Source organism: Lepidochelys kempii, chromosome 2 (genome assembly GCF_965140285.1).
Source record: "Lepidochelys kempii isolate rLepKem1 chromosome 2, rLepKem1.hap1, whole genome shotgun sequence".
Classification (NCBI taxonomy): Eukaryota; Metazoa; Chordata; order Testudines; family Cheloniidae; genus Lepidochelys; species Lepidochelys kempii.
Window position 1 is genome coordinate 82073244 of NC_136381.1, and position 27622 is coordinate 82100865.

The 27622-nt window shown below is 40.3% G+C and overlaps 2 protein-coding genes across 3 annotated transcripts in view; one reads left to right on the forward strand and one right to left on the reverse strand.

Annotated features, from left to right (window-relative positions):
* SLC35D4 (solute carrier family 35 member D4) overlaps positions 1-11112 on the forward strand; it is a 202557-nt gene extending 191445 nt beyond the window's left edge. Inside the window, 3 exon segments of the mRNA XM_073331400.1 lie at positions 9455-9477; positions 9480-9535; positions 9537-11112. Coding sequence (XP_073187501.1) covers positions 9455-9477; positions 9480-9535; positions 9537-9596 — 139 coding nt within the window. The 3' untranslated portion in view covers positions 9597-11112.
* The window catches only part of CABLES1 (Cdk5 and Abl enzyme substrate 1), a 110390-nt gene that overhangs the window by 80149 nt on the left and 2619 nt on the right, over positions 1-27622 (reverse strand). The gene's annotated exons all lie outside the window — the stretch shown is intronic.

Genomic DNA, 27622 nt, shown 5'->3' on the forward strand with positions numbered 1-27622 from the left:
TGGATGGATTTTGAATGGGACTCATTCCGGGAGGTGTGCTCGCCAGTTGCCTAGCAGATTGGGTCCTGCAGGTGACTGAGGCAGCCAAATATCTATCTTCCCCAGCTCGTGAATCACTCTGGGGCTTAGGTGGGAAATAGGCATCTGGATCATGCATGCCTAGAGGGAAGCGGCTACATGTGTGCCCCAGGATCTAAAATTTAGGCACTTAGGGAACTTTTACAATGGAAAGTTAGGCAAGGTGACTTCCTGCTTGGCTTCTGCCTAACCCTGTACTTTGTGGATCAGTGGTGCCGCACACAGACTTAGGTGCCTACCTCTAAGTTGCTTTGTGTATCGCATCCTCAGTTCCGAATTTAAGGTCCAATTCTAGAACCTTTGGTCACACTAGTAATCCCACTGAAGTGCTACTCAACATGAACAAGGAATACAGAACTGGGACCTGAATGCTGAACCTCTGGGCTGAACCCCAGTGCACCACTGTGTTGCTTCCCTTTTACAAATGTGTGTGCTCATACCCTCAATGGAGCTAACTACACCCAAACACACTACTACACTGAACATATCTATAGTGGCAGAAGCGATGGGTTTTGCCTAGATTGCAGGAAACATTATGGACTCAATTGTTCACCAGCTTGCATCTTTGCAGGGTGAGACACTACTGTTCTCATTTCAGCCATCATCAAAAAACTCTGAAACCTTTTATATCTTGGAAGATTTTTCTTGAGAAAAAATTGAAGAGATATTGAATTAAGTACTGCACAACACACGGCTACTGTACATGGACATTTTCCTTCAAACAAAGTGCAATGAATTAAAGAAAAACTCTTAAACGTCTGTGAATAAATCAGAGAAAACGTTCCGATAAGTAAGATCTAGTCCATGTTGATCTACAAACAGCCAACAGAAAATGGCTGGGATACTTAACAGGAAGTCATAATAAATTATCTGCCTTTTGTGCCCACACCAAAGAACGTTATTTCCATTAAAATGTTTGTTAAAATATTATTTTTCCAAAGTAATTTTTGTATAGTAAATTTAATTAGTTGCCTTAGTGTCATAGTACAATGATGTTTAAAAGAATTGCATAAATCTGAATTACTGGAAATGCAAGCTGATTTTCACAGACTGTTCTAACTGATTAATGACAGATTTAATTAATATTCACTTATCCTATTTTTTCTTTTATGCTTATGTCCCAATATTATAAGGACACTGAAGACCATAAGGAGCTAATCTTTCACCTTTACTGTTAAAACAGGTTTGTTCATACATAGGGGACAACATCTGGACTATATATAGTCCTCATCTATCATCTACCACCCCTCAACTTAACTTTACTGGATGATGGCTCTTTCAAATATCAACTAGGAGCTAAAAACTTTGAGGAAGAGGCTCCATCACAAACACAATGCCTCCTTTTCACTGCAGAGTTAAACTAAACTATTTTGCAATGCAGAAATGGATTTTTCTGATATTTTTCAAACTGCTTCAACAATTAAGGATGAACAAGTCTGTCCTCCTGACTGTTTGTGCATTATCAAGTACTAAGAGCAAACTTCCTGCCTCCTTTGATTTTGGGGGATGGAAGACATGGCTTTTACCACAAAGAGGAGTTGCAGTCTATAGGACACAGCCCTGTTTGTGTTGATCCAAGGACAGGAGTGAGGTTAACGTGGGAAGGGAAGATAGAAATTTCTATGACATAACCCACCCTCTCCACAGAAAACAACCAGAAGTCTGAAGTAACCCCATTCTGTGGAGGAAGAAACAAGGAGAGTCCCCTAAAACTGGAGTTACCAAGGAGAGACCAGAGTAGTAGTAGTCAAAATTGATTTTTGGCCTGGACTCTGACTAGCCAGAGAAGGGCTTTGACTTTGTCCTCTTGTTGGGTTTGTGCTTCACAGGGCACTTTCTCACTGCTCTTCCTGGAAGATGATATGGAGGGTCCCTGGAGATGGAGATGGGCAGGGAACCTGCACCAAGGCAGGAGGGGCTCTTTGGGAATTTTGGTGGAGTAGGGTGGGGGGAAGGGAAGGTGTAATGATCCCCTCAACAGGGACTGCAAGGAGGTCACAAATATTCACTGGATGCAGGCAGGCCCTTACCACTGGGTGGAGAAATTTCCCAGTTGAAAAAGTAGAGGGACCAGGATGTCTTTACTCTAAGACTCCCCTCTGAATGCGTCTCAACCAGTCTTTTGGGATGAACTGCTCCTCCAGGACCCACCCCCCACCTATGGCGCTGGCAGGTGATTGCTGAAGTGTGGGGCAAGCAATCAGTCCCAACCACTCATGCACGGTTCAGACCTCTTACTGAAAATAACTTTCAGCAACTGCTCAATTTCCAATTGTAGACTGGGTTTTAAAAGGCAGTGTGAGCAGACATAGCAACCAATGGTACCCCCATACATTAGTCAGTACATCACAACGTGTTCCCCTAACTTCCCTGCCTTGCTTTGGAAGAATTACTTTGAATCCAATTCCTTTGGTTATTTTCCACAAGCTTGTGAAAAAAAGTGAACCCAGCCTGATGTTTGTTTGTAAATTAAACCGAGCAAGTTGTACAATCTTCCAATATGCAGTCTGTTTCTCAAACAGCAGAAATTCCTGTTTTCTCACATAATGATTCTCATTTTCAGTTTGGTGCTCCCTGTGCCAGACCCGTCTCCTACCCTCCTCCTAAAAATAAACAGTAACAATTCACAAACAGTTCTTTAAAAAACAGTTATTCAGAAAATGTACAGAAGGTTTCTGCTGTATTACATAATAAACAAACACCCTGACAAGCATCAAATAAGAGGCATTTTCTAGAGCAATCATGCTGATAGCAGCTGCTACACTGTATTTGAGGTTGAAAAAACACATTCCATTACCATTCCCGTATATTTTCATGTGTTCATAACTTACTAAAAACACTCACCTTTGCATCTGAAATTTTCCATGCTTGGTCTCCGCCCAATTGAGCAAAGTTTCCTAAGCAATTTTTGAGATACTGGAAATAAATAATAAAAAGAAAAAATCCCTTCCATTTCCCACCCCTTACTTTACCTTCTCTGAAAGTTCTCTCCCCCTCAGTCTTTGTTTTTTAAACAATAAGGCCTGAAAGCTTTTCCAGGGGAGAGAAAAAAAAGGCATTTCTGGCTTTATTAAAACATTCAAAATGTAATTTCTTGTCTTCTCTGGTTTTCCTGAAGGATTAGAGAACTGGAGGAGAAGCTCTGTCAGCCTTCATCTGGACTGTTGAATCTTTGACAGAGCAATCTTTCATTCTAAGTGTTTGCTTTTTAACACCTATTTCATAGATCATTCATCTACTCCTGAATTACTAAATATGCATTAAGTTTTCACCAGACTGAGCCCTTCCTTTTAAAATAAATATTTATTTTGATATCTAAAATACACCTATTCAATGCTCTGGGTGCGTGTACACAGTTTTATAAAGAATGGTGTATAAGAAATGAAAAACTGGTCTGAAATCAATAATAAATCCTCATGACCCTTTAGAGCAAATAACTGACTTTCCTCCAACCCTACTATTCTACAAAAGCTGGAGTTATGGAGTTAATACTTGAATGGCTAGGGCCTTAATTCTAAGATACTTGACCATAACACTGATTGAAAAATCAATGGCTAGTCATAAGTATCTGATGGCAGAATTTGATCCTATTAGGACATACAAAATACTGCAACAAAAGTAAGTTTCTAGCCCTCATTGTTGCAGGAGAAAACTTGAAAATATGAAGTGAGTGCAATCTAGCGGCTCAGCAGTCCAAAGGCAAAAGAAAGAGAAAGCAAAATTAATAATTTGTAAAAATAAGGTTTTTATAAATAATTTTGGGTGCTTTATTTGCCTTTTAGTATCTGAGTCTTTAGTAGTTCATGTTTTTTCAGGCTTTTTTCTGCAATCATGAAGGCTAGAAACTTGCTTTGTATTTAAAAAAGTGAAAACTGAATCTCAGTCACATGACTCTTGGAACTGAGGCTTTAAGAAATACACCAAATATTGTAAGACTTGTAGACATCCAATCACCCCAACTCACACCCCACACAAGACTGGAAAGGGTTAAGATGGCTAATTAACTCCACAGGCTGCACCTGGAGGTGGAGTGAGGTAGCAGGGGATTGATAGGGAACAGGCTTAGCTGGGCAGGAACAGGTAAGCCTATTGTAAAGCCCAGGAGCTGGCAGCCGAAGGGGGCTGCAGGAAGGTAGGTTGTAGTCACTCCCTGCAGGGAGGTGTGTTTGGGACTATAGAGGGTTGTCCACAGACCCCAGTTGCTCCCTGGGAGGCTGTCAAACCCAAAGAGGGGGGCAGGTAGGAGAAGGCTCAGGGGAATAGCAGTGCTGGCCTTGGCTGCTAACCAGAGGGCCCCTGAGCTGGAACGCAGAGTAGAAGGTGGGCCCAGGTTCCCCTACCAGCCACTGGGGATGTGGCACAGGCCATGCAGTGGACTGCCTGTGGTGGTTTGTCTGGGAAAGACTTTGTTACATTTCCCAGAAGGAGAAGTCATATGGTGACCTGGCCGCAGGGCCAGGTCAGAAAGCAGAGGCTGCTGTTCCTGGAGTAAAAAGGGTCTGTAGGGTAAGAGACTGATGGGAGAGACACCACCAGAGGAGGTGCCAGCAGCAGTAAGTGCACCATGTGACAGCTGGCAACACTCTATTACACGCTTCCCTTCTGCAAATAGTGTGAGAAGCAGTCCCTGTTCCTGCACCATCCCCTGATCAGACCAAGTGACATGGAAAATTTGCCCTATGATGTCAAAGGGCATGGGGGCTTCAGAAAGTTCTACTACAATCTTGGCTGCCTACTGAGCATACTCATAAGTCACTTTTCCAATGTTTATATTTTTATTTTTCCTCCCAAGACAAACAAATGCTAACCCTCAACGAAGACTGTGTTTATGCCAAACTTCAAATAGCCATTTTTCTGTAGACTTGTGTGTGTGTGTGTAGGTAGGACAGAGAGAGATGCAATTAGAAATTTAAAAGTAAAAAAAAAAAATAATAATAATAATTCCCTCAAAACCACTGAAAGGATTTTGCTCTAATTCCACTAAGCCTAAAAGGTGGATGTTTCAGAAAGTTATGAACACCTGAAGATGGGATTAATATAGAAACAGCTGTGCAACCTTAACTTTTGTGCAGATTATCAGGCAACTGCTACAATAAAAACACACTTATAAAAAAAGGAAAATGTGGAAACAACTATTCCTGCACGCAGAGTAGCTACATATTGAACAACTTTACTCTCAGATGATTAGCAAAGAGTGCAAAGAATTAAAAGAGCTCTAAAAAATATCTTGTGTGCGCTGCAAAGCGGGAATACTGGTGGGTGTATGTGTAAGGGAAAGAGGTGTTTAAATATCAGATGCCTAATCCTGCAACAGGACTGCTTGCTTGAGTAAAGATTATTGCATGAGAAAGGGTTTCAAAACCAGGCCTCAAAATACTAACAACAATAACCTCATTAACTACTCCATACACATCACACCCTGCCCCAAATTCTGAGGTAGTGCTCTCTCAGACCTTTGTGAATGACCTAGAAAAGCCTCTTTTAAATAGCGAGCATCAGATAGACAAACACCTAAAGCAAATGAACTATTTCCAAAGAATTGCTATGGTAATGTTTGTATCCGTTTTAAATGTTAAAACATTAGGGAGAAGAGGATGCAAGATACTTGATTTCTCTCTCCTCTACCACTTCTCTCAAGAACCTCAATCCTGCTCTTATTTCAGATAAAGGGAGCTTTTGTCATTGACTTACATGGGAGCTAGGTATTGTTCAATATTCTGATAATTTCATAATACCATAGTAAAAATATATTTTCTTTAATGTTAAATATCAGTGTAATAGTAAAGGAAACTGGCCATATTCAGTGTTGTGTGTATTAATATCTACAATAGTTAGATTCATTCTTTCTTTCTTTTGGAAGCTGAGCAGAATGATCTCTTTTGAGCTCTCAAAGCAGCGAGATGGTGCCACTCCAAACTCTTAAGGTTTTAAAGCATTTCAGAAGTTACTGAAAAAGTTGTTGTTTTGGCCTGAACCAGCAATGACTTAAATATGTGAGTATCTTTATTCCCCTTGACTTCAGGTACTCATGTTATTAAAACTTTAGTGAGTTGGGCCTTGATCCAAAAACAGTGAAGCATCTGCTTAACTTTAAGGCCCTACATTAGTCAGATTAACTTAAAAAGGGAATGTCAATAGACTATTGACATGAGCACAGTTAAGAGCATGTGTTAACTGTTCAAAGAGGATGATTTTTGCACAACTGTTTTTTATAAAATATTTTTCAACAAGCTTACAACACCTCCCTCCCCCCAAAACAACTGAGTTTCACATTACTAATTAGTACTCAACAGATCACTTTTAAACAGGTTTTTAAAAATAAAGAAAGTGTGCCTATATTTATTACTTAATTAAAATGGCAAACTAGACATTGTAGCCTCTCAGTGTATAGGTAACAATTCTGCTATATCTTAAGATGTTTTTTTTTTTTAAATGTGAAGCATATCTTTTATAACTCCACCCAGCTTAGATCATCTGACTTGTGTCTTTAACAGTGTATTCAGCTTCACAGACTCAAGCTGAATAAACACAGGCAGAAAAGAAAGAGACACTTGTTCACTGGTAAAGCTTATAGCATTATAAGAACTGTGCATGGGGCAAGAGGTCCATTTAAATGTGTCACAAAACACTTCCCCCCCAGACATAGGAGCTTTCACCACAGGCAGGAGAGCTTTGTGATAAGGAGGAAAGTTTTTGATCAACAAAAATATTGCTTAATTGGATTATGCACACAAAGCATAGTTTCCTATTTATAATACCATATCAATGAGTCAAACACAAGCTGGAGCTTTACCTGTGCCAGCACTGATTTCACAATTTAATGAGAAATAGTAAACAAACAAACAAGAACTTTGTACAGGGCATGAACTCTTGTTGCAAATACATTATCTGCACAAAGGATGTCAAGTAGGCAATTAATCAAATAATACTCTTTCCAAAAGATAATCTGTGTTTTGCATTCTATAAATGTCCCTCTTCTCTTGTCTAAGTACAAGTGCTGCATGATTGTAGCACAGATTTGTTACTCATTTTTCAGTTTTATGAAATTATACCCATGTATGTGAGTAATTGTTTAAAGGTAAAAGGACAAAAGGCATATTCTGCAGGCATTATTACACCATATAAAGGATTGTGTTCAGTAATGCATGGACTTTATTTACCTCTCACCCACACTTGACTTCAACAGAGTTACTCCTGATTTATACCTACATAAGGGTAAAATCAGGCCTATTATATGGATTATTTTGCTAGAACAATTTGTGTGTGGATAAGGGATGGGAGAGAGACTTAACACTTTTTTCCAATTTCTTATCTTTTCAATTAGATATCCCATATATATCCACAAACTTGTTACCCTTTATTGTAGGGTGGCTCATTAGAAAAGTTACTTATAAATCCTAGCTCAGATTCTAACGTTTCAGCCGTCTCAAGAGTAAAAAATTGGTTTTAGCAGCTAGCAAGCCTTATCAGCTGTGCTTAGTTACCTACTAATGTAACAAATGTCCCTGCTTGTAAGGTACAAGGTCAAATGTAGTGTGAATATGCAGCACTGTTTGAAGTAAAATACATAAAAAACTTACAGTAACAACTCTGGTCCTGCCAACATGCTCCAAGAAATTCTGCAGAGCCGTTCAGACTCCAATAGTGTAGTTAGGAAAATGTCAACAAGAAAAATCTGATGGCAAAATATGCCATGTGCTGGCAATCAGGCTTCATTATTGAAAGCAAGCATCAGCAAGAAGACTAAAGAGAGGCTTATAGCAGAGGGACAAAGAATTTGTACACTGATCCCTGGATTTTACCACCTGTTGTCTACATGCCAAATGCATTCACACAGCAATGAATTGCTCTTCTAGCTGCACTCAGCACTGAAGTTGAAAGGAAAATGATATTGGTCCTGACACCAGTGTAATAGGCTGTACAAGTTCAACAAAATAAAATGGGAGATGCTAATGCTAATAGACTATCCTCTCAATTACCTTTGCCAGGGTTATAAAAAGAATTTGGAGATTTCCTCCCTCTTGGGTATTTTCTGTTAATTGCTGTTTCTAAACTTCCAATTTTCTGTCTGTAACAGCCTTTATTTTCTTTTAAAACAAAACAGCAGCTTGTTTAAAAAAATCAGCCAGCCTAACTAGAAAAAGTAAAACAATTTTTCAATAGCATTTTCTTTCCTGATCTTGATTCCTTGCAGTCTGAGGAAATTATTTCTAAACTTATCATTGTTGTCTCAAATTAGAAGAAAAACTCAACATAAATATTTTCCCTACACTGTACAGTGAAACTCAATTAGTCCACTTTAGTTTCACAAATTGAGGCCTAAACAATAAAGAACTTTTCTGGCTCTGAAAGGAGTGAATTTTATATGGTGCCTTCATTCTCAGAATACATACTTTACAAGAAGTAATGAGCTTGTGTTTGTGTAGACAAAACACAATGATCGCTATGCACTCCAGTACTATAGCTAGTGTCTGCCTTTGATATGTAACAATTGCTTTAGGGACTAATTTTTCTGTCATTGCTTAGCCATGTGGTGAGCTAAAACTTCTGATTTTCTGCTAAACTGTTCATTTTTTGACCAAAACATCTTTTTCATCCAATTGTTGCATCCTTTTGACTCCTAGGTTATAAGTCTGAGGCAGGGGACTATCTTCTTGGCTATTTGTTTGTTCAGTGCATAGCATAATGGGGCCCTAACCCATGATTGGGGTTCCAAGATGTTACCATAAATAAATAATAGGTAAAACATTTTCAGAGTGGAGTGTGAATTTTAGTTGACTGTATCCTTGAAAAACAAATTTATTTTCAGTGGTTTACAGCATACATCACCACAAACACTTACATCTAATATACTGCTGTGTTATAAAGTCTATTTCATTTTAACCATCCCAAAAGGGAGTACAAATAAAGACAAGTTTAAACCTAAACCAAAAGCAGTTAACTTGGGAACAAATAAGAGGTTCACAACAGACATTACTTGGGGGGGGGGGAATCTTTGGTTGATACAACACTAGCAAACATCAATGTACTTGCCAATTTCAGCTTACATCTGACTGGGGAAAAGGGATAAAGTGTAAATAAATGGGTGTTAGTAAAACAGAAGTGGCTGGGAGGGAGGCAGTACTGTAATTTGCCACACTTGGAAACCTATATCTTCATCTTTCTTGAAGATCTTTTGTTTGACTAAATGAGAGAATTCTGCCTTGTGGGGTCCCTGAATATATAAAAATATTGTCTATAGAGGCAGAATTTTGCCTGACCACTTAATTCCCTTTTCACCCTGAAAGTGAAGTTTGATATACTTTACCAGAGCTAAAAGCCCATCAAGAACAGAGACCACTACTTCCCACGCATTACATGTTTTTTCTTCTTTAAGTTGCAGAGAACAAGATTCAAACTGTGTGAGTTCAAGGACAAGCCTTCACATCACTCAAAATTGTCCATTGACACCAGCATCATGTGATCCAAAAATTCCTGAATTTTCTTTCCTGTTTCATCCTTCACAACAATCCCCATAGAAAGAACTTTTTTCCTCATGAAAGACTGGAACAATGAGATTCTATTTAAATTCAAACTATTATACTATCAAATGAAAATGTGAAGAGTAACATCTGGACCATTTAAAATAGATGCACACTACTCTAATCTGACAGGCAAAAGCCAAGGTCTCCTTTCAGCGTCTGTTAAAGTGCTCCACTGGGGAAGATGACAACCAGTGACTTCCAGTAGAAAATTCTAAAGGTAAATGATTTGTACCCACACTCATGGGACCAAATCCAAAAGTGAATCTAAATAAGTAAAAAAAGAAGACTAAAGGAGGTCTATGATGTGGCCCGGAAGGATTAAGTTACACCAACATGGAACTCAGACTCTCCCTAGACTCAAAAGACCCGATTCTCTGTGCCCTGTACTACATGTAGTCATGTATGTGATGTAGGCAGACGAGGTGCCAACTAATGCCAAGGCCTCAGGTCTTACTGGACACTGACAGATGCATAGCTGGAAACCAGGCTGGCTCATCTGTATGTTATTGCTAAAATAGATGTTAAATTGATAAGAATATGTTTAGACCTGGCTAAATGCTTGTTGGATGCTACATGTATTGATCTCACTTACAACGGCTGTAGCCCCGGTATAAAGTTATACTGAGTTTCCACTTAGGGTGACCAGATGTCCTGATTTTATAGGGACAGTCCCGATTGGGGGGCGGGGGGGGGCTTTTCCTATATAGGCACCTATTAATCCCCAACCCCTTTCCCGATTTTTTACACTTGCTATCTGGTCACGCTAACCCTAAACCTCTGTGTTACTCAAACAGCGGAGAAGCCTTCTCTAATACAAATGCTGGCTTCCTACTGACGATGTTAAGTTCTTCCCAATGAGAAAACCTTTGAAATATCAAAAGAAAAAAAAAAGTGTTAATTGCACCCTTCCAGGAAAAGGAGTCCTATACATGAACTCATCCCATCAGCTTGGATTCTAGGGGGAAGGGGATTGAAAAACCCTGACAAGGAGAAACTAGGTTCTTTTTGCTGCTTGGACTCCAAAGGAGCAAGAATCGCTAAGCATAAGCAAAAGACCTCTGGCGGTTTTGCCTGCGTTAGCCCTAAAAGACATATGGAATTTGCTTATAGAAGTTTGTGTTATCTTTTGGAATCAGACTGCAACTCTTGTGTGTGTGTTTCCTGCTTTAACCTTGTAAATAACTCCCCCCCCCCCCTTTTCCTAGTTAATAAATCTTTAGTTTATTACATGATTGACTACAAGCCTTGTCCTTGAGAGATCTGGGTGCAACTGACCTGGGGCAAGTGACTGGTCCTTTGGGACTGGGAGTAACCTGACTATGATTGTGACTTCTGATATAAAGGAGCCATCCATCTCAAAGACCAGCTTGCTTGGGCGGTAAGATAGACCAGAGTGCCCGGTCTATGACTCTATGTTAAGGCTATTACAGTGCATTAGGAGTTCACACTTGTTACTTGGTTGGTGAAATCTAATTATAGGTTGGCACTCATGCTCATGAGTTACTCCAGACAGTCTGACAACATACACCAGTGAAAATGAGTGTAAAATGCTGTCACTTTGCACTGATGCAAATGCCTACACAACGTGCAGGGCAACAGAGAATCAGGCCAAGTGGGCTTGATTTTCCACTCCTTTGCACCTAGTGCAGTCCCTGACACTTGCACAAAGCAACTAAAAACCTTTTCCAATGAGAATTTTACCCCCATTTGCTGCCTTACTCGGCTTAATTTTGAACATGAGTAAACGTCCACACAAAGAGCCAGGTCCAAATTAATTTATCAGCATGTAACTTACACCTCTGCTTCTTCCTTGTGACATTCTGTACCCCCAAAGCAACACCCTGGCACCTCCATACTTACCATGGTGATATAATTATGATTTATATTAAGTATTCCTTATGATGTATCATTCTAAAAGTTTCGATGTGTCGAACACTAATATCCTGTTAAGTTGTATATGCTATCATTGTATGTGAAGTTATGAAATTTTTCTATGTGTTACCAAAATATGTTGTGAAGTTAGAAACAACCACTGGTCTTTCAGGTATAACAATGGGGCAGCCAGAAACTGATGATGGCCCATTAAGGGGAATACACACACTCACAAGGATTACCCCAGGAACTGTATGCAATGGAAACTTCTCAGAAATAGCACATATACAGTGGAGGCTATTTGACTCATGTCACAGCGAAAGATCTTTCCAGCAAACTGGAAGAAGGTATAAAAGGGGAAGTGACATCATCATTTGTCCTCCCTCCCCCAATTCAGTCTTTCTCCAGATGTGTTTCCAGGTGTTGAACTGGGGGGGCAGGTCCCAGGCTGAAGGGATTTCCAGTCTGTGTATGGAAGATCTGTGACCTGCTTGTATTGGCTATCAGGATGAGACACTGCTTGATTCAAATCCTGTCTAGGTTATAGAACTCTGATTGCATTTTTACTTTTCTTAGGTAATCCACTTTATAAATAGATTTAAGTGCTTAATCTGTATGCGTACTATCTTTTTGTAGTTAATAAATCTGTTTTATATTTTTACCTAAAACAGCGTGTTGCTTGAAGCGCCTGGAAAATCTCCTCAGAGAACAAAAACTGGTGTATGTCCTCTACACATTCAGGGAGGGGCAGACTGGGTAATAAACTTGCACTGGTCAGAAGCCTGACCAGGGCAAGATGGTCCAGCTCTGGGATCCTAGGCTGGGTAGAATTGGTTGGAGCCTCTCTAGTGTTGGTTCATGAGTGGTTGGCAAAAGGATTCATGTAACTCAGCTGGGTATGTTCCTGCCTGTGGATGGCTGTGTCAGTGCAGGACCTGGAGGGGTTTGCAGCTTGTCACAGCATCACAGTGTGAGAGGGAGCCGAGGTTGGTAAGACAGAAGGCTCAGTAGTCCCCCAGTGCCAGGCTGCAGCCCAAGGAACCTGTCACACTCCTCCAGTGTGTAAATTACCCCACCTTTAAACTATCTTGCATATCAGAAAGTTGATGCAAGTAGATCTATGGGAATCAAACCTTTACCACCTTACACATCGCCTCAAAATTTGGCTGACAAAATTCTAGAAATCATAGTTTTAAAGACCTACTGATATAAATGTTTTTTCCCCTCTGAAAATTCTCAGACATATAGGCTAACAGGAAAGTCATTACAGCATACAGGGCCCAGCCTATTCCCTGTTTTTGACAAGAATTTTGTTGTTGATTTCAATGAAAGCAGGATCAAGCTTACGATCATCACCATTAGCTACTCACATATGAAATTCCAGTTACATTATGGAATGGCAAGTGGATAAGTGGGAGCACAAAAGATGCCTGTTGGTTTAGGTGGGATTTTCAAAGATACTTGGGGTGTTAGGTGTGCCCAAATTGTGAGTTCCTAAGTCCCATAGGAAATTCCAGCCTTAATTGCTCCCCTTTCTGATGTCTTTATGTATTCTGATGTATTATCTGATGATAATACAAAGTGCACTCCTAATTAGGAGGAGATTGGGAAAGTGACAGCAAATCATCACTACCAGCATTTTGCCTACAGCTGGAAATGAAGATTTGAGGGGTCAGGAAGACTGTCAAGAGCTGCATCTTTTCTAAAGCATAAGTAAACAGGAAACAAACAGAGCTGAAATACTCTTAGGCACACTACAAAATAACTATATCCATTACAAACTCACCGCTGATACATTAAAAATACCCTAATCCTCAAATATTGTCATGTCCCTTTATACAAAAAGATATTCAAGATATGTAGTCACTTGGAGGCCTGAAATATTACTTACTGCATCTTTGAAAAAGCAGACCAAATTCTAGCTTCGTTTACACCTAAGCCACCCTGTAAATGAAGGATATCAATGTTCAACAGATCAAGACTTTTAGAATGATACATCATAAGGAATGCTTCATATAAATCATAATTATATCACCATGGTAAGTATGGGGGTGCCAGGGGGTTGCTTTAGGGGTACAGAATGTCACAAGGAAGAAGTAGCGGTGTAAGTTACATGCTGATCAAATTAATTTGGACCTGGCTCTTTGTCTAGAGATTTACTTATTTTCATACTGTCCTGGTCTATGCAACATAGAGTTGCTGGTAAGGTTTCTTCCATCGCTCTATTCCCCCAAAAGCACTACATTTAAATTTCAGTTATAATCCTGAGTGACTTTATTTTTAAAAAATTGTATGGGCTCCTCCCTGAACACTAGCATGTGCCCCAAATATAGACCACAGTCCTGCAACCTGATCCAAATGGAAACCCCCACACATGCATGGGAATCCTCATGGGTACAGGCAGCAAGTTGAACAGTAGCTCTTTGAACCCTGCAGGAAGAATATTTCTTATAAATGTCAATATATTGTATGCAATAACAACACGCAGAGTATTTGTCCATCTGCATCACGCTTACAATCTCTTAACTTAAAAACACAAGGTTAGTAAAGAACAATTTTGTCTTAACATCCTTCACAGTGCTCATTTAAAGGGACAGTCAAAATATATATTTTTATTTTTTAAACTTACTCATTAAAACTCCTCCCTCAGTTATACCATGTCAATATCTTCACTATATGAAGACTTGTACCAATGGGGATGTAAAAGTATAAATTATAAAATTTGGTCCTCTAATTATGAGCCCTAATTTTTTTTTTTAATTTAACACTGAAATCCCCTTATCAAAATATCCCCTTAAATCAAATGTATGCAGACAGTTCATTGTTTGGAAAGTTGTTCATGAGTTCTGTGGTGCTTGGAACGGCATTTTAAAACATGAAAGCACTTCATTCAAATGTAAGGTCACAAAGAATTACATGGACTTTTCAAACTGATCTACGAGAAAGGTCACTTTGGGATACTTATTATTGTGATTATGGTCTTTGAAGCAGTCAGAGAGGCCATTAACAATTTCCAATTTTATATCAGGTTTTTCTTAATCATTCATACATCCCTTCCAGAAGGAGGCTGGGGTACTGTTTAAATACAAGTCTGGTTTTTGCTTTGTGTGAGTAAATCTAGCAGAATTAAGGGGCTCCAAAGACACCCACAAGGTGTATTTTCCACTACAGGCATCCGATGAAGTGAGCTGTAGCTCACGAAAGCTTATGCTCAAATAAATTTGTTAGTCTCTAAGGTGCCACAAGTACACCTTTTCTTTTTACAAAAGGTGAAAGACACTCAATAGTCATCTGAGCTACTTCTTAAAAACATAACTGCCTTTGTTAGGAATTTTAACATAAGCTCTTTCTAGGTTATTAAAAGCAGACAATAAGCCTCCCAGATCTTTAATACGTGGCTCATGAGCACACTTTTGGACTCACCTATAGAAGTCTTTATCCCATACTCATCATTGCAGCATCTGAAGACTACTCCTCTATCATCTCCCTACTCTGTCTGGAAAGTATCTTATTGCTCTACGTTGTCTGATTATTTTCAGCACTTCAGGGGAAAATGAAGTTTTTTTCTAGCTGCCAGTTCTGCAAACTTCACCTGAGCTCTGAAAGTGAAACTGGGTTATTTCCTTCCATGCATCAATACTAGAAAAAATATTCTGCAGGCCAAACAAGCTCTTAGCAACACCTGTGTATGCCCCTTTGTCAGACTACGTGCTCAATGGCACATGAGCAACTCTGTTGCTGTGCATGGGTTTACACAGGTGTAAATGATTTTAAATTAGTAAATAATTTTGCAGATGTGCCTGCAGGAATCAAATGCAGCTTATTTCCCTTAGCTATGTTGGGTTTGCAGGACTAATGTAAGTGAAAAGTAGTAAATTCTTTTTGGCATTTAAGTAAGCAGATATGACTAAAAATGTACAGGAAGCAAAGCTGGTGAGTAGCTTTTCAAAACAGAACTTCAACTTACCTTTTGTTTTACATTATGTTCTTAGAAGCCTGAAGTGTGTGATATAGGGTGGGATAAGGCCACTACCCCTTTATATGCCCCCAGATGGTGCAGATTGGTTTTGGGGGTCAGGAGAAACAGGAGCCTCACAGTCTCCCCCGCTCAAACACACACACAATGGGTCAGGTGCACTGGATGGAGCAGGGATCATCATCTGGATGGCTCAGCTTGTGAACCATCAGTATCTCCCAGAGCTCCTCAGAGTGGTGAGATTCTGAATTGCCCTCTACTTAAGCCTAATAAGCTCAATCAAGCCCAAAATAAGCAGGTACATCACATTATTTCATTGTTACAGGGTGGCCATAATTGTGCTGTTTGTGCACTAAAAATGCCATGGTGACAACATAGCAATTTTTATATTGTCCTAATGGAATGTGTGATTTAACCCATTACTTCACCAGTGAGCACATTGTGGGAAGGCTGTTCTGATGTTCTAAGTATCCCTGCAGAGAAAAGAATTTGGGGATATGTCCCATACTAACATGACCACAAGCTGCACGTACAAATTGGAAGGTGGCTGGAACCTACTGCTGTTCACAGGCAGGTGATGTAAACTGTGTTGTACAACTAAGTATAAAAAACGTCCCCGTATTCTATGTCCTATTTGCAGGTTAGTGAAGGAGAAAGGATGGCTAAATAACTTTGTCCTTCTCCATTTTTTTCAAGTATCTTATGTCATGACCAAAGTGCCAGGCAAGGCAATAGAAATAAATAAGGTGTCCTTTCTACAAATTTTCCTCTGTTATGTAAAATCTAAAGTTTTCTTTATTGTTTCCAGCTTTTTTGTATATGAAAACAGCCTTCAAACTGTAAATCTATGCACTATTGTCTTGAATGTTCCTCTCATTTATCCTAACAGTGTTCATTTGAAAGCCTACTCTTTTGAAATAGTCTTTGATTTAGGAAGTATTAGGAGTTTTACAAACCACTAGCATACAACCATCAAAATGCAATATTAACTTTTAACAATTACAAAAATGACTTTATCATTCTTTATTTAGTGTCTTAACTTGGAACAATACAGGCACCAAGCTTTTCTATTTGGCAGGGTATTCTCAGGCAAGGCCGCAATCCTGCAACGACTTACCTATGTGCTTAATTCTACACAAGGGAGCACTGTGTAACATTAAGAATAAAGGTAAGTCTTCAGGATATAGGCGTTAAGAAACAAACCTTCTTACACCACCCAAGACATGTTTAGGAAAGCCTATTTTTAAAATGCGGAGGGTGAATCTCCAAAGATTTGGAGACTGAGACCCATTCAGATAATCACACAAAGATTAAGATGTTTATCCAAAGTGCAAGTTTATAAAATTAGGTGGCCCAAGTTGTAACAACAGAGGGGTAGAGAAAAATGAAAGTTGCATAGTCTTGACCCATGCTAGTAGTACCTGTTTTACCCTCAGACATGTCTGGTTTTCTTTAACTGCACCTGTTGTATTGCTAACCCTGATCTTGTGGAATCCCCACTCGCTTCAGCGGGAGCTCCATGCAAAGGGCACTTGCAAGACTGGACCAAATTCCACACTTGGATACATCAATGCATATCTATGATTAACTCCACTGACATCAGTGTAACTGAGCATAGCATCTGGCCCACTGTATGTAATGACATGTCTGTCATGGGATCAGTCAGTGTGTGTACAAATGTCAGTATTACAGTTAAATGCAAAGGTGTAATATTAAATTGTGAAATCATGATTTAGTCTCTTAGTCTTTACGCAGGTAAAGTCCCACTGATTTCCAGATGAAGTCAAGGAAGTCAAGACTTGGCTCTGACTTGTTGTTAAAATCTTAGTTTTAAATACTTCATCTCTTCCACTCTGACTTCCTATAGCCAAATTTCTCACTGCTCTGAAAAAAGATCAGATATAATCCAGTTTGAGTATTATTTCCTAGAAACAAGGCACTCACTGGATTATAGAGGATTATTAACTTTTTAGAAAGGGAAAATTGTGAATTTCATATATGAGATATTAGGGTATAGTCTCAACTAGAGTGAGCGAGTCTTAAAAATCACCCTCATCTGTAACTCTCTTGATGTTGTCAGTTTAAGACAACAGTTCTCAAACTGTGGTCCATGGAGAGCTGGCTGGCCCCATGGTACTAGCCACTCTTCATTTCCAGCTGCTTCTACCAATCTCCAGGAGCTTCACTGCAAAGAAGCATCTGGAAACAAGGAGAACCAGCCTAGCTGCTACTAAGAGGAGGACAAAGAGAAACTTCACCAGTGGGAATGGAGGCATCAGACACAAGCTACATATGCAAACCTGTCAGAGCTGCTTCAATTATACCTCCCTTCCCCTGACACCTCTCATACTTTCACACACATACTAACCCTTGATATGATAAGCAATTATATGGGATAGCCACAAACTTTCATAGATTTGAGGCTGCAGGATAAAGGTTTACAGTTACCTGAGAATGTAGGTATACAGTATAAACACAGCTCCTGCCATGTTCCTGCTATTACACTTTTCTCAGCTAACAAATCCACCCGTGAGTAGTTATACCAAATACCAACACTGTTTGATCAACAGTGGTTCTATCAGATTCTTATGTATTCTGAATAGGGCTGTCAATTAATTGCAGTTAACTCATGCGATTAACTCAAAAAATTAATCGTGATTAATTGCCGTTTTAATCACACTGTTAATAGAATACCAATTGAAATTTATTAAATATTTTGGATGTTTTTCTACATTTTCATATATATTGTATTCTGTGTTGTAATTGAAATCAAAGTGTATTTTTTTTATTACAAATATCTGCACTGTAAACATAATAAACGAAAAATAGTATTCTTCAGTTCACCTCATACAACCACTGTAGTGCAACCTCTTTATCGTGAACGTGCAACTTACAAATGTAGAATTCTTTTTTAACATAACTGCACTCAAAAACAAAACAATGTAAATCTTCAGAGCCTACAAGTCCACTCAGTCCCACTTCTTGTTCAGCTAATCAAGTTTGTTTACATTTACAGGAGATAATGCTGCCCTCTTCTTATTTACAATGTCACCAAAAAGTGAGAACAGGCATTTGCATGGCATTTTTGTAGCTGGCATTACAAGATATTTACATGCCAGATATGCTAAATATTCGCATGCCCTTTCATGCTTCAGCCACCATTCCAGAGGACATGCTTCTATGCTGGTGACGCTTGTTAAAAAAAAAATGCGTTAATTAAATTTGTGACACAACTATCCCCCAAGGAGTTCAATGTCCCCTGCTCTGTTTTACCTACATTCTGCCATATATTTCATGTTATAGAAGTCTCAGATGATGACCCAGCACATGTTGTTCATTTTAAGAACACTTTCATTTGCAGATTTGACAAAATGTAAAGAAGGTACAAGTGTGAGATTTCTAAAGATAGCTACAGCACTCGACCCAAGGTTTAAGAATCTGAAGTGCCTTCCAAAATCTGAGAGGGATGAGGTGCGGAACATGCTTTCTGAAGTCTTAAAATGGTAACACTCTGATGCTGAAACTAGACAACCCGAACCACCAAAAAAGAAAAATCAACCTTTTGCTAGTGGCATCTGACTCAGATAATGAAAATGAACATATGTCAGTCCGCACTGCTTTGGATTGTTATCAAGCAGAACCCATCATCAGCATGGACACATGTTCCCTGGAATGGTGGTTGAAGCATGAAGGGACATATGAATCTTTAGCTCATCTGGCATGTAAATATCTTGAAATGTTGGCTATAACAGTGTCATGTGAATGTCTTTCAGATGACATTGTAAACAAGAAGCGGGCAGCATATCTCCCGCAAATGTAAGCCAATTTGTTTGTCTGAGTGATTGGCTGAACAAGAAATAGGACTGAGTGGACTTGTAGGCTCTAAAATTTTTCATTTTATTTTTGAATGCAGTTTTTTGTACATAATTCTACATTTGTAAGTTCAACTTTCATGGTAGAGAGATTTCACTACAGTATTTGTATTAAGTGAACTGAAAAATACTCTATTTTTCTTACAGGGCAAATACTTGTAATCAGTGATGAGCTGGAGCCGGTTCCCACCGGTTCACTAGAGCCGGTTGTTAAATTTAGAAGCCCTTTTAGAACCGGTTGTTCCATGAGGGACAACCGGTTCTGAAAAGGCTTCTAAATTTAACCGGCCAAAAGTAGCGCTCTAGGCGTCGACTCCATGGGTGCTCCAGCCCTGGAGCACCCAAGGGGAAAATTTGGTGGGTGCAGAGCACCCACCGGCAGCTCTCCACCCCAACCCCAGCCCCAGCTCACCTCCGCTCCGCCTCCTCCCCCTCCCCTGAACGCGCTGCCCCGCTCTGCTTCTCCGCGCCCCCCCACTGGCTTCCCACAAATCAGCTGTTTGCGTGGGAAGCCAGGGTGGGCTGAGAAGCAAGCGGCGGCTTCGCACGCAGGCCCAGGGAGGCGGAGGTGAGATGGGGTGGGGCGGGGGGGATGCGAGGAGGGCTGCCTGTGCCGGAGCAGGTAACCGGGGTGGGAGGGGCGCGCAGGGGAACTGCTTCCTGCCCCAGCTCACCTGCGCCACCCTCAGCCTGAGTGGGAAGCTGCTGTCTCCTTCCCAGCCCTCCCAGGCTTCCTGCCGAACAGCTGATTCGCGGGCAGCCAGGCGTGGGGGGCTTGGAGAAGCAGAGCGGGGTGGCGCATTCAGGGGAGGAGGCGGAGCAGAGGTGAGGTGAGCTGGGGCCGGGTGCGGGGCAGGGTGGGGAGCTGCCGGTGGGTGCTCTGCACCCATCAAATTTTCCCCATAAGTGTTCCAGCCCACGGAGTTGGCGCCTAAGGCGCCACTTTTGATGTGATCAGTGTGGGGAGCTGCCGTTCCCCCGACCCTAGGAGCCAGAGGGACCTGCCAGACGCTTCCTGGGAGCTGCCCCAGGTAAGCACCGCCGGGATTCCCCACCTCGCCCCCCAGCAGGTCCCTCTGGCTCTTAGGGGTGGGGTGAGCACCCACTATGGTGACCCACGAGACCCTCCTGCCCGGTTCTGGGAGCAGTCAGGGGACAGGGGAGGGGGTGAATGGGGCAGGGCTCCTAGGGGGGGAGGGGCGTCAAGGAACGCGGGGGGTTGGATGGGGCAGGAGTCCCAGGGGGCGGGGGTGGGCAACAAACCCCTCATGGGGTGAGGAGGGAACCAGTTGTTAAGATTTTGGCAGCTCATCACTGCTTGTAATAAAAAATAAATATAAAGTAAGCACTGTACACTTTGTATTCTGTGTTGTAACTGAAATCAATATATTTGAAAATGTAGAAATCATCCAAAAATATTTAAATAAATGGTATTCTATTATTGTTTAATAGTGCAATTAATCGTGATTAATTTTTTTAATTGCTTGACTGCCCTAATTCTAAATGATCTAGAAATGAATTAATATAAATTCCTGTGATTTTTTTTTAATCTGTAATGGCTAAATAAAGATATCAGTCTGATTTATAATGGCTGCATATACTAGAATCTGTTCTAGTTCCCATACTGACTTGACAATAACTGAGTGTTGTACATTTTTCCTGTCTTTTGTCATTCTTTTGTTTGACAACTGAACCTTACTAAGTGCCCTAATAAAGCTTTGGAATTTGATGGAGTGGAGCCTTTTCTACAGGATGTGGTTATTACCCTTAATTTCCAGTCTTTTATCTTATTAGCATTTGTGAAGCTGATATAGTCCATTACCCTGGCAGTGTATATCAGTTGGGGCATCATAGCTGTTATACTAAAATAAACTTTGCTGCTCATTAGTAGAACAGCACAACTGTTTGATTTGATAGCACTGTTTTGCATAATAAAATGGGAGTGATTTGTCTAACTTTTCCCCTAGCTATCCCCTAATGCACTCCCCATAAATATGGAAGGGAACGGAAGTTACAAAACGTGTATTATGGATGGACTGATTTTTATTTCTCCTAGACTGCTGGATGAAACTGAAATTTATAGACAGCTTTTCAACTGCTATACATCAAAAGAGCATTTCAAGTTTATGTATACATGACTGCTGTAATGAAAAAAATATAGAGCTATGTCTGACTTCAATTGCTGTCTCAGTCATTTTACATACCATTGCTGCCTTCTCATATGCTTCTCTGGCAATGAAAGTCCGCAAAACTAACCTTGGTAGAGAGCAGTTCGACTCTGAAATATTCTTCCATTCTGTAGTTCAGTTGAGGCCAGTACCTAAATGGTGACCATCAACTACTTCAGAGTAGCAGCCGTGTTAGTCTGTATCCACAAAAAGAAAAGGAGTACTTGTGGCACCTTAGAGACTAACAAATTTATTTGAGCATAAGCTTTCGTGCGAATGCATCCGATGAAGTGAGCTGTAGCTCACGAAAGCTTATGCTCAAATAAATTTGTTAGTCTCTCAGGTGCCACAAGTCCTCCTTTTCTTTTTACTTCAGAGGGGTTCTCTAGCAACCATTTATTATGGGGCTCAACTTTCTATATTTAATTGCTCTGGAATTTTCAGAGGTACCATCCCTGTTCCTGGTCTTAGTGTTGTAGCTGCTACAGTGGGATAGGAAGAGTTCCCATGAGTATGGAGACAAGGAAGTGGGGTGACTCCTTCCTGAAAACCCCTGAGGAGTTTGTGGGTTATTGCCTTCAGCACGAAGGTGCAACAAATAATACTTTGCACCTGTATAACACTCTTCATCCCAGAGCCTCAAAGTACTTTACAAATATTGATTTAATCGAACAACTATCCTGTGACATACACAAGTACGATCACCATCTTACAGAGGAGGAAATGGAGGTAAAGGGCCTACGTGTACTCAGCACTACTGAAAATCAGGCTTCACAGAACTTGTCCAAAGACACACAGCAGGTCTATTACAGACCTGGGAACAGAAACCAAATTTCCTGTGTCCAAGTCTATGCCTTAACCCCAAGAGCACTGTTCCTTCAAGACTGAGGAGGAGGCCATTCACCTTGGGGAAATGGAGCCCACTAGAAAATCTACCCTCCCTCAAACGCAGCAGTGTAAGATGTACTAAGGAGTTATGGGATTCCTCAAAGTAGCGTTTCTCAAACTGGGGGTGTCATGGTTCCTTCCCCACTCTGAACTCTAGGGTACAAATGTGGGAACCTGCATGAAAACCCGCTAAGCTTATTTTTACCATCTTAGGTTAAAACTTCCCCAAGGTACAAACTATTTTACCTTTTGCCCTTGGACTTTATTGCTGCCACCACCAAGCATCTAACAAATATATAACCGGGAAAGAGCCCGCTTAGAAACGTCTTTCCCCCCAAAAATCCTCTCCAAACCCTACACCCCCTTTCCTGGAGAAGGTTTGATAAAAATCCTCACCAATTTGCATAGGTGAACACAGACCCAAACCCTTGGATCTTAAGAACAATGAAAAAGCAATCAGGTTCTTAAAAGAAGAATTTTAATTGAAGAAAAAAAGTAAAAGAATCACCTCTGTAAAATCAGGATGGTAAATACCTTACAGGGTAATCAGATTCAAAATACAGAGAATCCCTCTAGGCAAAACCTTAAGTTACAAAAAGACACAAAAACAGGAATATACATTCCCTTCAGCACAGCTTATTTTATCAGCCATTTAAACAAAACAGAATCTAACACATATCTAGCTAGATTACTTACTAAGTTCTAAGACTCCATTCCTTTTCTGTTCCCAGCAAAAGCATCACACAGACAGAGAGGGCCTTTCTTTCTCCCCTCCTCCAGCTTTGAAAGTATCTTGTCTCCTCATTGGTCATTTTGGTCAGGTGCCAGCGAGGTTATCCTAGCTTCTTAACCCTTTACAGGTGAAAGGGTTTTTCCTCGGGCCAGGAGGGATTTAAAGGTGTTTACCCTTCCCTTTATATTTATGACAGGGGGTCAGGACCCCAAAGTGAGTCATGACCCCATTTTAATGGGGTTGCCAGAGCCAGCATTAGACTGAAGCCCGAGCTCCTCCCCACTCGGGGTGGTGGGGCTCAGGCCCCGTCTTCCTCCACTCGGGACGGCGGAGCTAAGGCTCCGGCTCTGGCCCCACTCCCACACAGGGTCATATAGTAATTTTGTTGTCAGAAGGGGGTCACAGTGCAATGAAGTTTGAGAACCGCTGCAAGGTTCAAGTTAACTTAATTCAAACCTTCAAGCAAACATGACAGGTTTGATTCACTGCCAACCCTTTGCAAACTGAACTCCAGGATTCAGCTCCTGAACAGCCCCCTAATGGGTTGTTGCAGCTCTAGCACTCACCCAGGGCTTTTTGTTTTGTTTTGTTTTTTTGGTGAGTATCTAAATTTCTAACGACGTTACCCATCTTTTTTAAGGGACTATTACTTAGTGGAGGCCCAAAATAGGGTCTGTAAATTAAAAATGACCAATGCCATTATTAATAAACACTTTCATGTTTTAAACTGGTTTTGTTTGGTTTTTAAAATATTCCCACTTCATGACTTTGCTACCCAAACGTCCGAGCACTGTGCTAGTTCATGAGAACCTGAGTGTGAAAGTGACTCCTATCGGCATTGTCCAAACTGAGTGAGCTGGAAGATAAACAATATTGGTGAACTTCAAATAATGAAAAGTAAACTAGATTTTTAATGTTAAAAAATAATCCGGATAGCTACTAAAACATGGAAATAAATGTGATTTTTCTTTAGTTGGACAATATACCTTCTTAAAGTAAATTAAATTTCAGGCCAGGAAATTTCAGGCCAGACTACTTGAGTGTCTCTTTAAATGAACAATGCTCAATTACTTGGCATCTGTTCCATTCTGTTCCTTTTCCAGTATCAGCTGTCCAAGAAGTGATTCCTTACTTATTCCTTCTCATTCCTTATGATGAGAAAGGCAAATGTGATGAAAAGTGAAGTGTAAATCCTAAATCTGGTCATTAATGCCAGCAATCCTCAAGAATAACAGAATCTATATGCTAGTCTCTTACAATTTGAGTCCCCCAAAAGGGTTTGGTTTTGCCTTTAACTATGAGAGGGCTCTACTGTCTGGCGCAATTACTCCACTGAAGTTAACACAACAGAGGGCAACATCACCAAACAAGATATCAATGTTTATTTTTCATAAATAACTATGGAGGTAAATGCTCTAGCTGTAAGTGAAAAGCAATCACATTTGTTGTTTCAGGACCAGATTCTACCACCTTTATTCATGTTTCCTCCATAAACAGGCCCAATGGGACTACCAGAAGAGTGAGGTGCTCTTACATGAGTAAGGGTGGCAGTATCTGGCTCTATATCTCAAGTGGTCTACCATTTTTAGCCATCTGTTTAACATATCATTTAAAATAAATAATACCTTAGGCACCAGACAAGTTAATCTGAATTTCAGCATCTATGTGCCAACTTTAAAATCAGGGTTAGAGTTTTTTTCTTGTATACACATAATTATATATCAGCCTCCAAACAGCAAGCAGCTCCATGTTCTTGTATAGTTTGTTTCTTGTGAATAAATGTACAGCAGAAACCCAAACCACATTAATGATAACCTTGTTAAATATAAACTAGTATGCAATTATTGAAACTGCTAACACAAACAAAAAAGGCAGGAAACTCTGATTATATGTTCACAATGGCTTCTGAAAACTAACTGAAAACAAAAACATCATATAGCATGTCTTGTGTGATATTGTAATAGAAAATAATTTCATATTACTGGATAACAAAGTGCATGTCTAAGCATAGAGAACTAGTCTTTCAAATGACAGATCAAACTCAAGTCTGCCACAAGGGGAGTGGGAGAAAGCAAATACAAAGAAATTCTCTGAACACTTTATTTTACTCTCCTCCACTCCTTTCTAATCCCTATACTCTCATCACTGAAAGCTACTGCCTAATGACTCTCCTTCAGGTGAGCTAATGACTGTCTTGGGGCAATTTCAGTGATTTTTTTTTCTCTCCTTGTCATCCTGCTCATAGTGGAAGGCCATATGCAGAGCATTTGGCTCTTTCCTCACCATTAACTGAACAGCAGAAGGTCTCACTTGAACTCTGTGCTTGGGCTTATGTCAGCAGTGTGCATGCATATGATTTATCTGTTATGTAGCTCTCTTGTAAGAGTAGGACCTAGTGGATAATTTGTAAGTAGGGATAGTCTAATGGCTGTTCATTGTGCATAATCTATACTTGAGCCTAAGGCTTATATAAGACCTCTGAAAGGATACCTTATGCACTGTGTGCAAGCTAGAGTAGTCAAATTGGTGCTGCTTTATAATTATATTATCTATTTATCAGATATTTTGAAAGGTGCCATGTGCATTTTATAATGGCAATATATTCAGTGTGGGCCAAGTTCTGCTCCAGATTACATCCATGCAATCTCACTATAGTCAGCATGTAACTGAAGGGAAAACTTGCCACTAAAGAGCACACAAGTGATACAAAGCCCAGGGCCAAATTTACCAGGCATCCCACTTACACCAGAGCTTAATTTAGCCCAAGAAGAAGCAACTGCATGAGAAAACACTTCTAACTTCAAATCTATAAATCTGGGTGCACCACATACACACATGGAGGACTCAGAGAGGGCCAATACCTGATTGGTACCGTATATTGGATGAGCTGTTGTTCAGATCGCTCTCTCTCTCAACTTTCCAATAATCAACTCTGCTATTTGTATGCAGAATAAAGTGAAACCTACAAGGTGCCTCATAACCAGTGCTTTTGCAGCATTAAACACTGAGCTGGTTTATGAAACCCTGATCTGTGGGGATTCCCCCTAGCGTAAGAAATCTTGATTACCTATTAGATTAGATAATGCAGTCTACAAGGCAGATTGAATAAGCGGGTATGCAGCCACGGACAATTTTCATTTGCTATATCTCCAACTTTTCCAAGCAAGCTAATATAAAAAGCTGTATGTATTAGGGAGGGAAATAAAACAACCAAGCAGACACAGAAATGAGAAGGGAAACATTGCAGAACAAGAGGTGTAAGGGGTTGGCAGGAAGATCAGAGGAGTCCAGTTAAGGAGTGACACAGATGAGATCTGAAGAAGTCCCATCCAGATCTCTTCAGCCGGGAGGAAGATGTCCCGTCTATAATATAGGGCCAACATGTGCATGCAATGAAAAATAAGAAGGATCTTTGGGACTCAAGTAAGCCTTTACAGGAGCATTAATACAGCTATTATTCAGTAAGGAGAACAACAAGGGTGAGGAGAAAATCTTCTCTTGAACAGTAACAGAGCACTGCTCAGAACATCTCTTTTTCAAATAAATGGAGGAACTCTTATCAAAGGAGGAACTATAGATGAAGACTAGAACTAGACTGAAGCTTGGGTTCGATAGGGTACATCACCAGCAGCTATTTTATTGGGGGCTTACCTCAGCATCAACATCTGTAAAAGGATCTCAGAAAGCTATGACTACAATTCAGATCAAATCAAGGACAGGGGGTATACAGTATTGAGACAACTTTCATCTGGTAGACCTCCAATTTTTCCACTAAAGCTAAACCTTAAAAGGCTGTTTCTACAGCAGCCTATGGTACTTTTACGATCAATTACCCTTATAAACTGTTGAAGCATGAGAGTCAAAGTCTACTTAGCTAAATTTATGGGAGAAATAGAAAGAAGTGAGCATAACAAATGGGGAATGTAGGAGTGGCAAATTGTGCTGGTCTGGAGAAGCACAGTTTCTGCCTCCAGTTTCTTCCCTACTCCACTGTGACACCTAAGATATTAACAGGTTTCAGAGTAGCAGCCGTGTTAGTCTGTATCCGCAAAAAGAAAAGGAATACTTGTGGCACCTGAGAGACTAACAAATTTATTTGAGCATAAGCTTTCGTGAGCTACAGCTCACTTCATCAGCTGCATTCAGTGGAAAATACAGTGGGGAGATTTATATACACAGAGAACATGAAACAATGGGTGTTACCCTACACACTGTAATGAGAGTGATCAGGTAAGGTGAGCTATTACCAGCAGGAGGGGGGGGGAACCTTTTGTATTGATAATCAACGTGCGCCATTTCCAGCAGTTGACAAGAATGTCTGAGGACAGTGTGAGGGGGGAAGGGGGGATAAACATGGGGAAATAGTTTTACTTTGTGTAATGACCCATCCACTCCCAGTCTTTATTCAAGCCTTAATCTATCCAGTTTGCAAATTAATTCCAATTCAGCAGTCTCTCGTTGGAGTCTGTTTTTGAAGTTATTTTGTTGAAGAGTTGCCACTTTTAGTTCTG